The following is a 14,183-nucleotide window of genomic DNA, read 5'->3' on the forward strand; positions in this document are numbered from 1 at the left end:
GCAATACATGCAGGATTAATACCGATCATATAACAGGACGCTCACAAAGAGTTGCGGTATGTCCTCAACACATGCAGGATAAATACTGATCATATAACAGGACGTTCACAAAGAGCAACGGTATATCCATAACACATGTAGGATAAATACCTATCAGGATGCTCGCAAGAATCATGTAACGGGAAGCTCGAGAGGGCTTATAATAGGATGCTCATAAGAGTTATGGTGTGTCCGCAACATATGCAGGACCACAACCAATATGAGAAATCCTATATCCATCGAATTTTATTTATTCAAACGAGACTTAACGTTTATCGAGTATTATTAAATATGTGATTGATTTTCATACATAAAACATTTATAAAATTCACACATATGCAACATTCAATTCAAATATATTAATATACATGATTTAGTTACACGAACTTACCTCAATAATTGTTCGTGTTCGTAGGCTACTAATCCGATACTTTTTGTTTTCTTCGATCTAACTCCTTATTTGATCTTTCCAAATCTATATAAATGAATTTAACATCAATTTAACACATTTCATATCCAATTTAATCCAATTTACATTTTAGGAAAAAGTACCATTTTGTCCTTATACTTTTGATTAATTCCAATTTTGTCCCTAGGCTCGGAAAATTATATTCATACAATTTAATCCTTATTCCAAGCCTAACCAAATTTTTCATATAACATTTACAGTCCATGTATTTCAAAAAATTCATAAATTTTCCATGAAATTTACATCTTTTCAATTTAGTCCTAAAATCACAATTTCATGAAAATTTCCTTTACAAAAGTTGTTTATCTATCAATAACCATTCATTTTCTACCATGAATTTCAAAATTTCAGCATACTCATCCATGGCAAAAATTTTATACTTTGATAACTTTGCAAATTGATCCCCAAAATAGATAGATTAGGTTATTACAATCTCGAAAATATAAAAATTACTAAAAACGGGACAAGAATTCATACCTAATTGAGCCAAAACAACTTGCTTGAACTCACTTTTTCTTAGATAGGGTTTCCATGTATTTTAATTTGGGGAAGATGATGAAATAATATGATATTAGTTTATTATCATCTTTAATTATTTCAATTTTCAATTTAGTCCTTTTCTTTTTCTAATTTTCCATGTATGAATCATCATAAATATCTATTAACTACTCTTAATGGTCTATTTGCCTTATAAGGACCTCAAATTTTGAATTCCATAGCTATTTAATCCCTCTAGCTATTAGAATTTAACTTTTACATTTTATGCAATTTGGTCCTTTCTATAGAATTAAACATATAATCGGTAAAATTTTCATAAAAAAATTTTCATATGTCTTTCCTATCATAATGCAGACCATGCAAAAATATTAAAATAATTTTCCTTTTGGGCTCGGATTTGTGGTCCCAAAACCACTGTTCCGATTTCACTAAAAACAAGCTGTTACACCAAGCCGTGTGTTAGGCCGTGTAACTGACTAACTTGTATGCAAAGAGATCTTTAGGGGACACACGGCCGTGTCGCCAGGCCGTGTGTCACACAAGGCTGAGTCACATGCCCGTGTCTCAGGTCGTGTGGACTTAAAATTCACCCAAAACAAGCCATTTCCAACACCACATCATGCATAAGCCTTTAGACCCTATGTGCATATAATCAAAGCATCAAAACCCTATCAAAACATACATGTAATGACTAACTCAAGAGTCCTAAAATCAACTAACCAATATGCTATTCAAGGCACCTCAAATGCAAACATCAAAATTTATCTAAACATGCATATTTGGTCACATTTCCATCATCAATTATAATTCAACTTCTATCAAATCATGCCACAAACATAACCAATAACACATCACTACAGACATACCATTTGAGCCATTCCACTCATGCATCACAAGTACCTAAAATGACACAATCCAAAAAGATATCAAATGGTACCAACCAAGACAAATTGCACAAGTTAGACAAACTAAAACATCCATTAAACATTCAACTAAACACCATTACAAGTCCACCTATACATGCCATTATAACCTTGGCCAAAACATTCAAAAACTACCGATATTTATGCTGGATAGTGTGATAGATCTCCAATGAGCTTCTAAATCGATTGAGTTTTCTATAATCTATAAAACATAGGAAATAAACTACGCAAGCACATAATGCTTAGTAAGTTCATAAAAAATGAAACATAACTTACCATTTCATTTATAACAATAAGCATAAGCATAATGTAATTCAAACCACAAGCTTGGCACAAGCCTAAACATCATCATCAATACACAAGTTAGTGCATTTATACATAACACATTTGGTTAACCACATCATAAGTCATTTCCATATGAAAAATATATCATTTGAATCATTCATCCCTTCCATGAACATATGCATATTACCATTTTGAAACTTACCATTCCAATCCATTTTCTTGCCTGTTGAACCAACTAGAATATTATCGGATACTCGAAAAAGCTCACACGAAGTGTGCTTAAATATATAACTATAACATTTCCTTTACATCGTTGCTCACACGAGCTGTGAAATGGGCCTGCTTACACGAGCTGTGGGTCAGAATATAAGCTACATAATACTTCTCACACGAGCTATGGAGTACCCACAACAAATGCAAGACCTTATCCTTCGGTAGGACATTCAAGACCAACACCCGAAACATGAAATCCCTAATGACATGTTATTTGTATCTTACAAATTCCTAAGGTTCAACCGGGACTTAATAACCGTCATAGCATTACTTTGGATATACATTGCTCAATAGCATTATAAATACATAATAATATACAATTGAATAACCTGAATATAGTAATCCGTACATACAAACTTACCTTAACGACTAAGGCGTAGAAATGAAGTTGAACTAATTTGAGGCTTTAGCTTTTTCCCGATCTAAATTCGTACGTGGTCTATCTTGATCTAAATAGAAAAATTCAATCCATTTAATACCTCTAGCATTCAATTTAGTCCACATTTCATATTTATGCAAAATTACTATTTTACCACTAACATTTTAACTTTTCACAATTTAGTCTTTAAGTTCATAAATTGAAATTTAAGCATTTTAATCCTCCTTTCAAGCTAAAAAATTTCTCTAGGGACTTAAACCAACCCATACCAATCATCATTTCATGAATTTAACATGAAATTTTACTATTTTTACAAACAAGTCCCTAAATGCATTTTTCATTAAAAATCACTTTACAAAACTTGTTTATTTATCAATAAGCACTCATAATCTATCATTAAACATCAAGAATCATACAAAATCATTCATGGCATAACCCTCAATCTTTAACAATTTTAAAAATTGATCCCCATGCTAGCTAGATTAAGCTAAAATGACTTAAAAAACATAGAAATCATTAAAGACGGGGTTGAAAACACTTACATGCAAGCAATTGTCGTAGTAGAATCAATGAAACCTAAAAATGACAAATATGCTTTTGAAATTCGGTGGAAGAAAAATGGAGTCATTTTAGTTTTATTTATTTTAACATTAATTACACATTTACCTTTTTAACCTTTAAAAACATTCAAAATTTCAATAAAACCTCACCATGAATATCCACTAACTATAGAAATGGTCTAATTACCATCAAATTCCCCTCACTTTAAAGTTTCATAGATATTTGACACCTTTAACTAATAAAACTCTACTATTGTACTTTTTTTTACAATTTAGTCCTTTTCACTTAATTAATCATGCAAATGTCAAAATTTCTTAATGAAATTTTATTACAACCTTACTAACTTCCCATAGACATTAAAATAATAAAATAATAATAATTTACTCGTTAGATTTGTGATCCTGAAACCACTGTTCTGATTTCACTAAAAACAGATTGTTACAGGAATGGTCCAGTAAACTATTGAAGTTTATAAAACAGTTGTATTAAAACATTTGTTTAATTTGGAAGAAAATTTAGTTAAAGTTTTAGAAAAACTCATGAGTTAATAAAAACTAATTTAATTATACATTTTCTTATAATGGTGATTTCCTTTGAAACTTTAGCTAATTGCTAATTTATTTATTACCCAAAATTCAGTTATAACTTAGCAACGGATAGTGATATTCAATTTAGTTTTGTTTGATAGATATTAATTTAGTTTTAATTAAACTAAAATGAAATTATTTAGTGCATAATCAAATCTAATTCTAGGTTTATTATCCTAAATTCAAATTAAAAAATCATGCATGCGAAATAACCTCAAATATGAATCCCATGCCACAATATAGATAATATAAATCCAAAAATAATAGGAATTATAAAAATAAGCCTAATAATAACACTTTTATATAAATAAAATGTTTCTGAGCCCTCCGTATATCATATCCATGTCCTAACCTGATGGATTATTTGTAGAAGAGGAAACAAAAAGGGGGTGAGTTATAAAGCTTAGTGTGAGTTTCATCACAAGAAAATCAGTGCAAACAATTAATCATACAAAAACATGACACATAGAATAACTCACAATAGCAATTTCAGAATATTGATATTTCAGATCATTCAACGGTACATATATAACATATTAGAAATCTCATAATTGTATACATATGCTTTATAAATGCAATACAGTTTTGGTTTAACAAAAAAGGTCCTATCCCACCACTACACACAGCAATGAGAGTTCTTCTGAACTCTGACCACCTACACATAGGGTTGTGGTTTTAACAATCAATGGTTTGCAGATAAATTGCCCATGATTGTAGACACACAACAAAAACACCGTAGATGGAATCTTTAAACTCATACTTATATATATATATTATAGATTCTATCTTTTAATAAGATACCATTTTATAAGGTTATATTACTTTACAAAACAATGTAATAGAAAGTTATGACTTTATAAGATAACTTTACATAAAAAAAAATTATCTCTTTACAACTCAATTATTCATAAAAAAATTATAATTTACTAAATTTTTTAAAATAATAAAATATTATTATCCACTATAAATATCTCTGTTTTTAGTAAAGAAAATTGAATCTTGATTTCTGGACCATTACTTTACTTAGAATCAGTATGACATATATATATGATTGGTAATTTGAAATGATTATTTTAATTTTCTAGTTCATTGAGAAATGTTACTTTCTATAATAATAATAATAATAATAATAATAATAATAATATGCTTTTTTTCATTTTTTGTGTTGAAAGCTTAATTGATAAAGCAGAGCTTAAAGCCCAATGTAAAATTACAGAGTCAGCCCAGCTCTAGCTTATAAATGATATGTAACGGCAACTTGCCCAGAATCCCAGCAATCAAAGGAATAGGCAGGGTTTTTGCGGTTCTGATATTGAAGCAAATCTTTAGGGTTTTATATCTGGGGAAAGTAGTATCCATGGCTACCCCAAGCCATCACCAAAACCCCACTCCTTCAACCAAGAAAAAGAAAACCCACAAAAACCCTGAAGCCAATTTTCTATATGAACTCAATTCTTGCTCCAAATCCAAAGACCTCAAAGCCGCTATTTCCCTTTACGACTCTGCTCTTTCCAACAATACTCGCCTGAACCAGTCCCATTTCAACACCCTGCTTTACCTTTGCTCCACTTTTGCCACCGACCCTGACTCCAAAGATCTTGCTTTACGATACGGGTTTCGAGTTTTTGACCACATGATGGCCTTAAATATCCACCCTAATGAAGCTTCTATTACCTCCATTGCCCGTTTATCCGCGGCCAAAGGTGATGGTGATTACGCTTTTGAAATGGTTAAGAAGTTGGGTGATTATCAGGTTTCGCCACGGCTTCGTACTTACGAGCCTGCATTGTTTTGTTTTTGCCAGAAGTTGGAAGCAGAGAAGGCTTATGAAGTTGAGGAGGATATAGATAAGATGGGGTTGAGCTTGGAGGAACCTCAAATTGCTGCTTTATTGAAACTAAGTGCGGATACGTGGAGAGGGGAGAGAGTTTATAATTACTTGCATAAGTTGAGAAGGAGCGTGAGCTGGGTCAGTGAGGAAACATGCAAGGTTTTGGAGGACTGGTTTTGCTGTAAAGCAAGCGAAATTGGTTCTGATGTGGGTTCAGTAAAAGAAGCGATTTTGAGGAATGGTGGGGGGTGGCATGGGTTAGGGTGGATTGGGGAAGGGAAATGGGTGGTGAAGAAAGGGAATGTGGAGCCGAATGGTCGATGTTGCTGCTGCGGGGAACAGTTGGATTGTGTTGATATTGATGATGTGGAGACTGAGAAGTTTGCTCTTTCAGTTGCAGGATTGGCTTTGGAGAGAGAGGTTAAGGCTAACTTTAGGGAGTTCCAGGTGAGGAACATATTTGCAAGTTGCTCCTTTTTCATTATGCAATGTTTTTTATTTTTTATTTTTATGATTGATTATATATATGTTAAGTGAAATAAACCTCTAAAACAGAGTTGTAGGCAACTAGGTTTAGACTTTAGACCTTTAGTGCAGGTTGACGCTCCGAATTTTGTTGTTCCTGTTGCAGAATGTTTAATATTTTGATTAATTTGTTTGTTACAATTTCATTATAATATTGACATGTAAAATGATATCTTGATATTGCAAATTCCCATTGCACCTAATTCTTACAGTTTCTCCTCTATGGTTTACTTATTCATTTATATCATTAATAAAGGATTGGTTGGAAAAAAATGCGGATTATGAAGCCATAGTGGACGGAGCAAATATTGGGCTCTACCAACAAAATTTTGCAGAGGGTGGATTCAGTGTTCTTCAGGTTGTATATCCAACGGTTGGCTTGTCTACTCTGCTTTCATATTGTGCTCACTCAATTTCTGTTACTAATTGTTATTCTTTTCTTCTTTTTTTTTTTTGTAAAAATTGCAATAGAACAGCTTGATGCCGTCATAAAAGAAATGTATACTAGAAGTGGGAATAAATGGCCACTTGTCATCCTGCATAATAAGCGTGTGCGAGCCCTCTTGGAAAATCCTTCCCATAGAAAGTTGGTTGAAGAATGGATGGCTAATGGTGTTCTTTATACAACACCACATGGCTCCAATGATGATTGGTATGGATGTTGAAAAGACAAACTAACTTTGAGTCATTTGTTCATTCCGCATATTAAATCTGATTTAGTATCTTATTTTTTGTTCAACCTGACTCGGCACTTTTTTTATAACTTGAGAAGTCTCCCTATGCTTGCGCTATAAAATTTAGTATTTGAAGGGGATACAGTGCTGGTGTGCACTATTGGTGGCACAGAATTCATGCAGGATTGTTCTGGTTTTCAATTGCTAATTGATGCTAATTTGATTGTGATAAAAAGAATTCTTCTATCTACAGGTATTGGCTTTACGCCACTGTAAAACTTAGATGTCTGCTCGTGACAAATGATGAAATGCGGGATCACATTTTTGAACTCCTAGGAAGTAGCTTCTTTCTCAAATGGAAAGAAAGGTACCAGGTTTGTGCTGTCTGCAAACCTAGTTGACATATGATCTTTCTTCTACTTTTCATATTAGTTGTTCTTGTTCTGATGTAATAAAAAGCATAATTGGCAATATTTTTAAAATTTACATTTACCTTTTTCTTTTATTTTTCTGCATCAGAAGTGCCACTTAGGTTGGACCAGTCTATGACTCTGTATAAGACATTTTCTTCTATGCTCTGATAAGTTGGCAAATGGTCCAATTCTGATTTTGGACATGGATTTTAATGCTTGACTTTCTATTTTGACATTTGTTTGAATTCTCAAGGAAAGGCTCTTACTCAGTTCATGATTAGCGTTAAACCGGATCCCATTTTGCAAATTGATTTCGATTTTATTTGCAGGTTCGATATACATTTCTGAAAGGAGCCCTGAAACTTCAGATGCCACCTGCATACTCTATCGTCATTCAGGTATTCATGGGTTATTTGCTGTTGTATTTTCATATCGGTCAAGGTCATGATTTAGCTGCTGTCAAACTGTAGTTTCCATTGGAATATAAAGAAATGAATGTGTGTTTCAGGAATCCGAAAAAGGATCATGGCATGTTCCCATTGTATGTGAGAGCGACGAGGAGTCATTGAGAAGTTGGCTCTGCATTACGAGGCCAGGTGGGTGTGAAGATGAAGGTAAAACTGGTTCCACCATGGAAACTTGTGAAATTGTTAATGGTCCCTGCTGCAAGTCAAGTGAGAATAGGAATAATGAAAAGTGTGATGATAAAACCACATCCATGACAGGTAAAAGGAAAGAGAGATCCCCATGATTCACATTGCTACTGTTATTCAATTTATAAGTGGCAAAGCCTGTTTCAAAGCCCACAGTTCTTTTGCACTTGTACTATTGAACCTGCCAATCCAAATAATCTTCCAATTTTGGGTCAAAGTTTACATTTGCAGCAATTTCACCCCTTCTATTAGTTTAAACCGACGACCTGTCTGGTCCGACAAATCTCAAAAATTGGGATTCAACGAACGGAATACCATAATATGGTTGCTTCAGTTGGGTGTCTCAAATCCCAAGAACTTGGAACACATACATGCATATGTGATATATTCATGAAGGCAATATATATTAGAAACACACTTTATGGATATGGTTTGATGATATTCTGAACACACTTTTCGTCAACAGCTAAACATAATATTCATGCTGCCACACTAATTATACCATGAATTTGAAAAGCATTAAGGAAATATTTCCCTTTTTTTGCCCCTTAAATCACTTGAAAATGTATTCTACGATGCCAGGAATATGAATGTTCATGAAGTAATCTTCCCAATCAATGCTTTTAGGGTCGAAATAGAACATATCGTTCTCCACCAAGCTCGTTCTTGCTGTCATTCGCAACTTCTCGGTGTTTAAATCATCGAAACTGTACTCAACAAAACTGGAAAGTTAATTTTCATTTTTGTAAACAGAGATTGAATGAGAGTAAGAAAGTAGAAGAGGACATACGTGGCATTGAAGAACAAGTAAGGTCTGTAAATGTCGACCAATCTCATGACCCAGTTGATCTTCCTATTCAGATTGCTGTAAACACCTTGAAAGAAATGACAGAAGGCTGCATTAGCCAATTCCAATCCCTGCAAACACACATGAAATGATAATTTTGTTGAATAAGGAGGAACCCCATTAAAGGGAGGTTGAAAAGAAAGGTTATAGAGGGGTACCTTCAAAAGAAGCAAGTAACGAAATGCCATGTATCTTTGGAAGCTATCCATGCTGTTCATAACCGTAACCTTGCTAACAATCACAGGTTTTCCATCTTTGTTGATCCATGGATTCTTGGTGAAGTAGCGGAAGCCATAGTCTTGAAGATTAGAATACCTTAGGGGGTTTCTGATTGAGGAACCTACTTGGTAAATGGTTTGGGGTTGTTGATGTCTTGCCTCAGCTATCATTGCTACAATTATGCCGTTCACCACCATGTCTGCTGGTATCTGCAATTATTATATAATCAACAACCCCACCCACCCCTCTCAATTAGCATTCATTGATAAATGGAAAATTGTATAATAATATAAAAATAAGACTCACCACATCAACTATTGCCTCCAGATCTCCCAGGAAGAATGTCAATTTCCCTTTTGCATAACCAACTGCTAGGCTATCAATGGTTCTATCACAAACACATATACAAGTACTAGTTAAAAAGGAAAAAAAAAAAATACAAGGCAAGAATTACTCATTAGAGCTTAGCTTAATTCCAAAATATCTATTTCCCAAAAAAAAAATTATAGAATGAAATAGAAATACCTGATACCTTCGACCCAACCAGGGAAGGGTTCTTTGTAAGTGCTAGTTATGATGGTAGGGCGAATGATGACTGCTGGTATAATGTCTTTTAATTCCCCCACCATCATTTCTCCCATTGCCTTGGTAAACACATACGTGTTTGGCCATCCATACAGCCTTGCCCTGTTTCATTTTCCCTTTTATTTTTATTTTACGATATATTATTATTTTTAAAACAAAAATATTTCTACCAAACTTAATTGTTTGCATAAAACAAGCTTATGGATAGAATCACATTGTCTTTTTCTTGGAAAAAAATATTAATATTATTAGTATCGTGACTTGTCTTTCTGATTGTATAAATATATGATACTAATCATAAATATCTAGTAAGATATATGGAATCAAATTTAAAAGTTGAAACACATAACAGCCAACAGAAATTGCATGCTTATGGAGACCTCACTATAAATTCTGTCCTATTCATGAATAACTGTTTTGTCTAGATATGCTAAGATTAGATGAAGGGAAAAATGGCTGTTGTTTTTGCTCTTTGCTTTTAATTTCGTCACTTTTGGCCGGCAGGGGTTGTGTGTGTTTGGTGTATAATTCACCACCTTATTTATGTCCTCATCTTTCTACTCTTCCAACTTTTAATTTTTAACATTTTAGTTTTTCTACTTGTTTGAATCAAAAAGTAAAATTAGTGTAATTAATATCATTATTAAATTTGAATGTGTTAAGGATTTTGATTTTCAAATTAAGCTTTTCAATATTGAAATGCCACATGTTCAAATTTAATGAAACCCATTAATAATATCATCATTCGAACTTCAAATAAAAAGAAATAGGGGTATTTGGTAAACAGAGTTTTGGGCATTTTCTAGCTGATTTGGGCATAAACGAAGGATTGAGTAATCAAACCCTTTAATTGTAGTGTTTAGTGAATGAAAGTTTGCAAGAGTTTGTTGAGCTAAAACCTTAAAAATAGAAAATGCAGGTAGTTGATTGGGAATGACATATCTGATCATGCTTACTAAAAAATTACTCCCTTTGCCACATGCTCTTAAACCTAATGAGATATGTATCCATTCCTTCAATATTTATGTACTCTTAATTTATTTTCAATTTACTTGTGTCAAATGATTTCTTATGCAATTTCATATCAATTGAAATAGGCTACTTGACAAATTTATCCAGAGTGTGACATAATTATCACTAATTTACATACTAAGAACATGACATAATTATCACTAAGAATATAGTTTATAATTATATTGATACGCTATCAATATTTATCAATTTTCACAAGGTTTTAATATTTATAAATAAAGAACTTAAGAAATTTGTTTATTTTAATTTTCAAAAATATGAACTAATTAATTTCTATAATGGATGTTTTAATTCATTGGTAATAGTGTTTTATTTCAATAATTTCACCCAATAAAGACTAAAAGTATTATAAATTAAAAAAATACTTAACAATAAAATGCATCATATCTTAATTTGTCAAACACTTTTAAATAAATAATTAATAGAATTAATTAATCAAATCAATTAATAGAATCAGTCGATCAAACTAGCTATCATCTAATTGCCAAACAGGGCCATAGAAACTTAATAATATCTAAAATTTTAATTTGTTTATTGTATGTATATTTAGATATATTTTTGTGATGATAGATAGTTGAACCAATTATCAAATCTAAAGTTATTTGTTTGTTTTTTAAAAAAATATTAATCGTTAATTATTAAAAAAATGAAAAATAGCAAAAATTTTCAATTATTATTTGTTGTTATATAAATGATAGCTGATAAGCTTTTACTGAATGAATAGTGTATGTCAAGTTACCATCATGTCAAGTTCATGTACGTGAATCCTATCCTCTTATTTTTTCATGTCGATGACAATTCCTCCGATTACTATGACCTATTTAAGTTAACCATACTTTTTACGGCTTAATTGACGTCAAACACATACACATATTGATATTTTATTTATTAACTGAAAAAGAAAATTAAAGAATTGGAAATGGAGTGACCTTTGAATGCCCAGATCTTTCATGGCAATGGTGACATCCTTATCAGAAGCGCCTTGGAGACGGAGAAGATGAAGTTGATCCTCAACCACTTGCTTCTCAATGTTAACATCTAAGCCTGTCACACCATTAAGTGTTTCCCCCATTCTGTATGAATTTTCAACTATAAGCCCTGACCTTTCCCCTGACACATATGCTGTCCAAAATAAATATTACACAACCATTAATTACTGCTTCCCTGCGTTTTTTTATATTTTGCATCGGTAATTAAGTTTACTTTTAATATTTAATTTAGTATTTAAACTAACCAATATTATGTGACACGTGTTATTTATTGGAAAAATATAGATACTTAATTAAAACAAAAGAAAAATTTAAGTACCAATTTTGAAATACTTAAATATTAAATTAAAAAAGAAATTTAAATATAAATTAAACATTAAAAGTAAATATAGGCACCAAATGATTGAATAAAATAGCAAAGGTTGAAGAGTTTTCAATTCTTCTTCTATTTCTAAATATATTATATTGTGCCAACGAAAAAATCTTTGTTCATTTCCGACAAGATGGGAAAGAAAGACATATTTGTTTTTAACGATTACTTTTTTATGTATATAATTAAGAGATGGAATACATTTTTTAGTTAAAATATGTTATAAGTCTTTATACTCTTTATAAATTTAGAATTTAATCCTTGTACTTTTATTTTTAGGAATTTAGTCAATTTTTTTTTTAGATTTTAAAATTCAAGTCCAATTATTAACACTGTTAATTTTTTTTGTTAAATTTGTTGGTATGAAATTTTGAAATAAAAAAAACACTCACTTGATAGCCATATAATGGAAAAAAGATATTGTGATGAACTTGAATATAACAAAATAATTTAACTGTTGCACCTAAATTTTGAATTTTAAAAAGTAGGACTAATCGAATTTTAAATTTATGAAAAGCACATGGACTTATGGAATATTTTAACTTTTTTTGGTATAGCAACCTGTGGATACGTGAACCAACACTTGTAGTTTGGCACATTTCTTGGCAAAGTCCACAACATATTTAGCTCCCAATGTGTTGAGGTCTAGTGCCACATCATATCTACATTCAACAAACATTAAGATAAGTTTTTAATAATTTTTATGGCTTTTAAAAAAAAAACAGAAATAAATTAAATAGGTTATGTACCTTTCATCAAAGTTGGTAGTTGCAGCAAGGTTAAGAAGAACATCGAGTTCCTTACAAAGGAGTTGAAGCAAATCAGAATCATGGAGACCCAAATCTTGATGGGTTAAGTCACCTGGTATAACTGTAATTTTTTGTGCTATAAAAGAGCTGAAATTGATCCCACATTTCTCTTTCAGATTTCTGAACAGATCCTTCCCTACGATCTGTATCACAACAAAAATGGTGCAGTTGTTGAACAGATATGCGTTGCTTGAATAAATGATAGTAATAAATAGAAATAAGAGAACCTCATGGTGCAAACGATGGATGGCGGATTTATGGTCGGCTGCTCTTACGAGAAGATATAATTTCTTGACATTGGGTTGAACTCTTAGTATTTTCTCCACAAATACTGCATTAAAAGGGAAGCAAATTAAAACATTCGTACGTGTGGTCTGGGCTTTAATAAATTAAATGAATAAAAGGAGGAGTTGCTGTTACTCTTTGCCAAAAACCCAGTTCCACCAGTGACTAGAATGGATTTGTTATCAAGGAACTGAAGAGCACTTCCTAATTCCATTACAAAGTAAGGACAGAAAGAGAGGAACCAAAAGGGCAAAAATAAGAAAGGAGGGATGATAGTGAGGGTAAAGTGTAAAGGAAAGGATTGCTCATAAAGGAAATCCAATAATTCATTCAGCTGGAGGGGATGATGGATTAGATTATATAGAGAGAAAGGGTGGGCAATTTATGAGGGGTGGCGTACACCTAAGTAGTTGGAACGTGTAATTGCTTTCCCATGCCCCTTGCTCCTCCTTTGTATTTTCACATAAATCATTATGTTATTTTGCTTTCACAATATTTGGGTAGAAAAATAAAATCAGGCATGCGATGTAAGAAATGCGTGAAGGGTGAACCTACAATAAGAATCAGCAATTAAGGTATTGCGGTTCGAGGGTTTGAGCCGACATACCTACTTGTCCTTGACTCCCATGGCCATGCAATGTCTGGCTTATGGCTACTTTGTGCCGTGGGGTGAAGCTAGAAAATACTTTTAAGGGAAGTTGAAATTAAATTATAATTTTTATGATAGTAAAAATGTAATTTTATTATTTTAATAGTCTATATCTTTATAATTTTTAAAGGATTAAATTAAATTTTTATATTTTAAGGGAAAAAATTGTAATTTTATCTTTTCTGATTTAAAATTTTAAAAATTTCAAAAAGCCTAAATAAACAAATTTTCATTTTAAAGGGTCAGGCCCTATCACCCCTAACTGCGCACTTGCACCTAACCTTTTTT

General features: G+C 32.1%; 2 protein-coding genes across 3 annotated transcripts; one reads left to right on the forward strand and one right to left on the reverse strand.

Annotated features, from left to right (window-relative positions):
- Window positions 1-5,261: 5,261 nt before the first annotated feature.
- On the forward strand, window positions 5,262-8,327 carry LOC107961690 (proteinaceous RNase P 2). Of its 2 annotated transcripts, none has more exons than XM_016897770.2 (6): window positions 5,262-6,292; window positions 6,627-6,728; window positions 6,847-7,022; window positions 7,298-7,418; window positions 7,787-7,855; window positions 7,966-8,327. In XM_016897770.2, the coding sequence occupies exons 1-6, from the start codon at window positions 5,372-5,374 to the stop codon at window positions 8,206-8,208; spliced, it is 1,632 nt and encodes a 543-aa protein (XP_016753259.1). In that variant the 5' UTR covers window positions 5,262-5,371; the 3' UTR covers window positions 8,209-8,327. The 2 variants fall into 2 exon arrangements, 1 of the variants encoding a protein (XP_016753259.1); XR_001701375.2 differs by having other exon boundaries at window positions 5,271-6,292; window positions 7,298-7,411; window positions 7,966-8,143.
- A 187-nt stretch (window positions 8,328-8,514) lies between these two features.
- On the reverse strand, window positions 8,515-13,668 carry LOC107961703 (fatty acyl-CoA reductase 3). The gene is made up of 10 exons (XM_016897778.2): window positions 13,382-13,668; window positions 13,189-13,292; window positions 12,902-13,104; window positions 12,714-12,814; window positions 11,723-11,915; window positions 9,702-9,863; window positions 9,483-9,564; window positions 9,116-9,385; window positions 8,901-9,028; window positions 8,515-8,817 (listed from the first exon to the last, which is right to left on the reverse strand). The coding sequence occupies exons 1-10, from the start codon at window positions 13,458-13,460 to the stop codon at window positions 8,664-8,666; spliced, it is 1,476 nt and encodes a 491-aa protein (XP_016753267.1). The 5' UTR covers window positions 13,461-13,668; the 3' UTR covers window positions 8,515-8,663.
- Window positions 13,669-14,183: the final 515 nt, after the last annotated feature.

The sequence above is a fragment of the Gossypium hirsutum genome, chromosome D07, assembly GCF_007990345.1.
Source record: "Gossypium hirsutum isolate 1008001.06 chromosome D07, Gossypium_hirsutum_v2.1, whole genome shotgun sequence".
NCBI classification, from domain to species: Eukaryota; Viridiplantae; Streptophyta; class Magnoliopsida; order Malvales; family Malvaceae; genus Gossypium; species Gossypium hirsutum.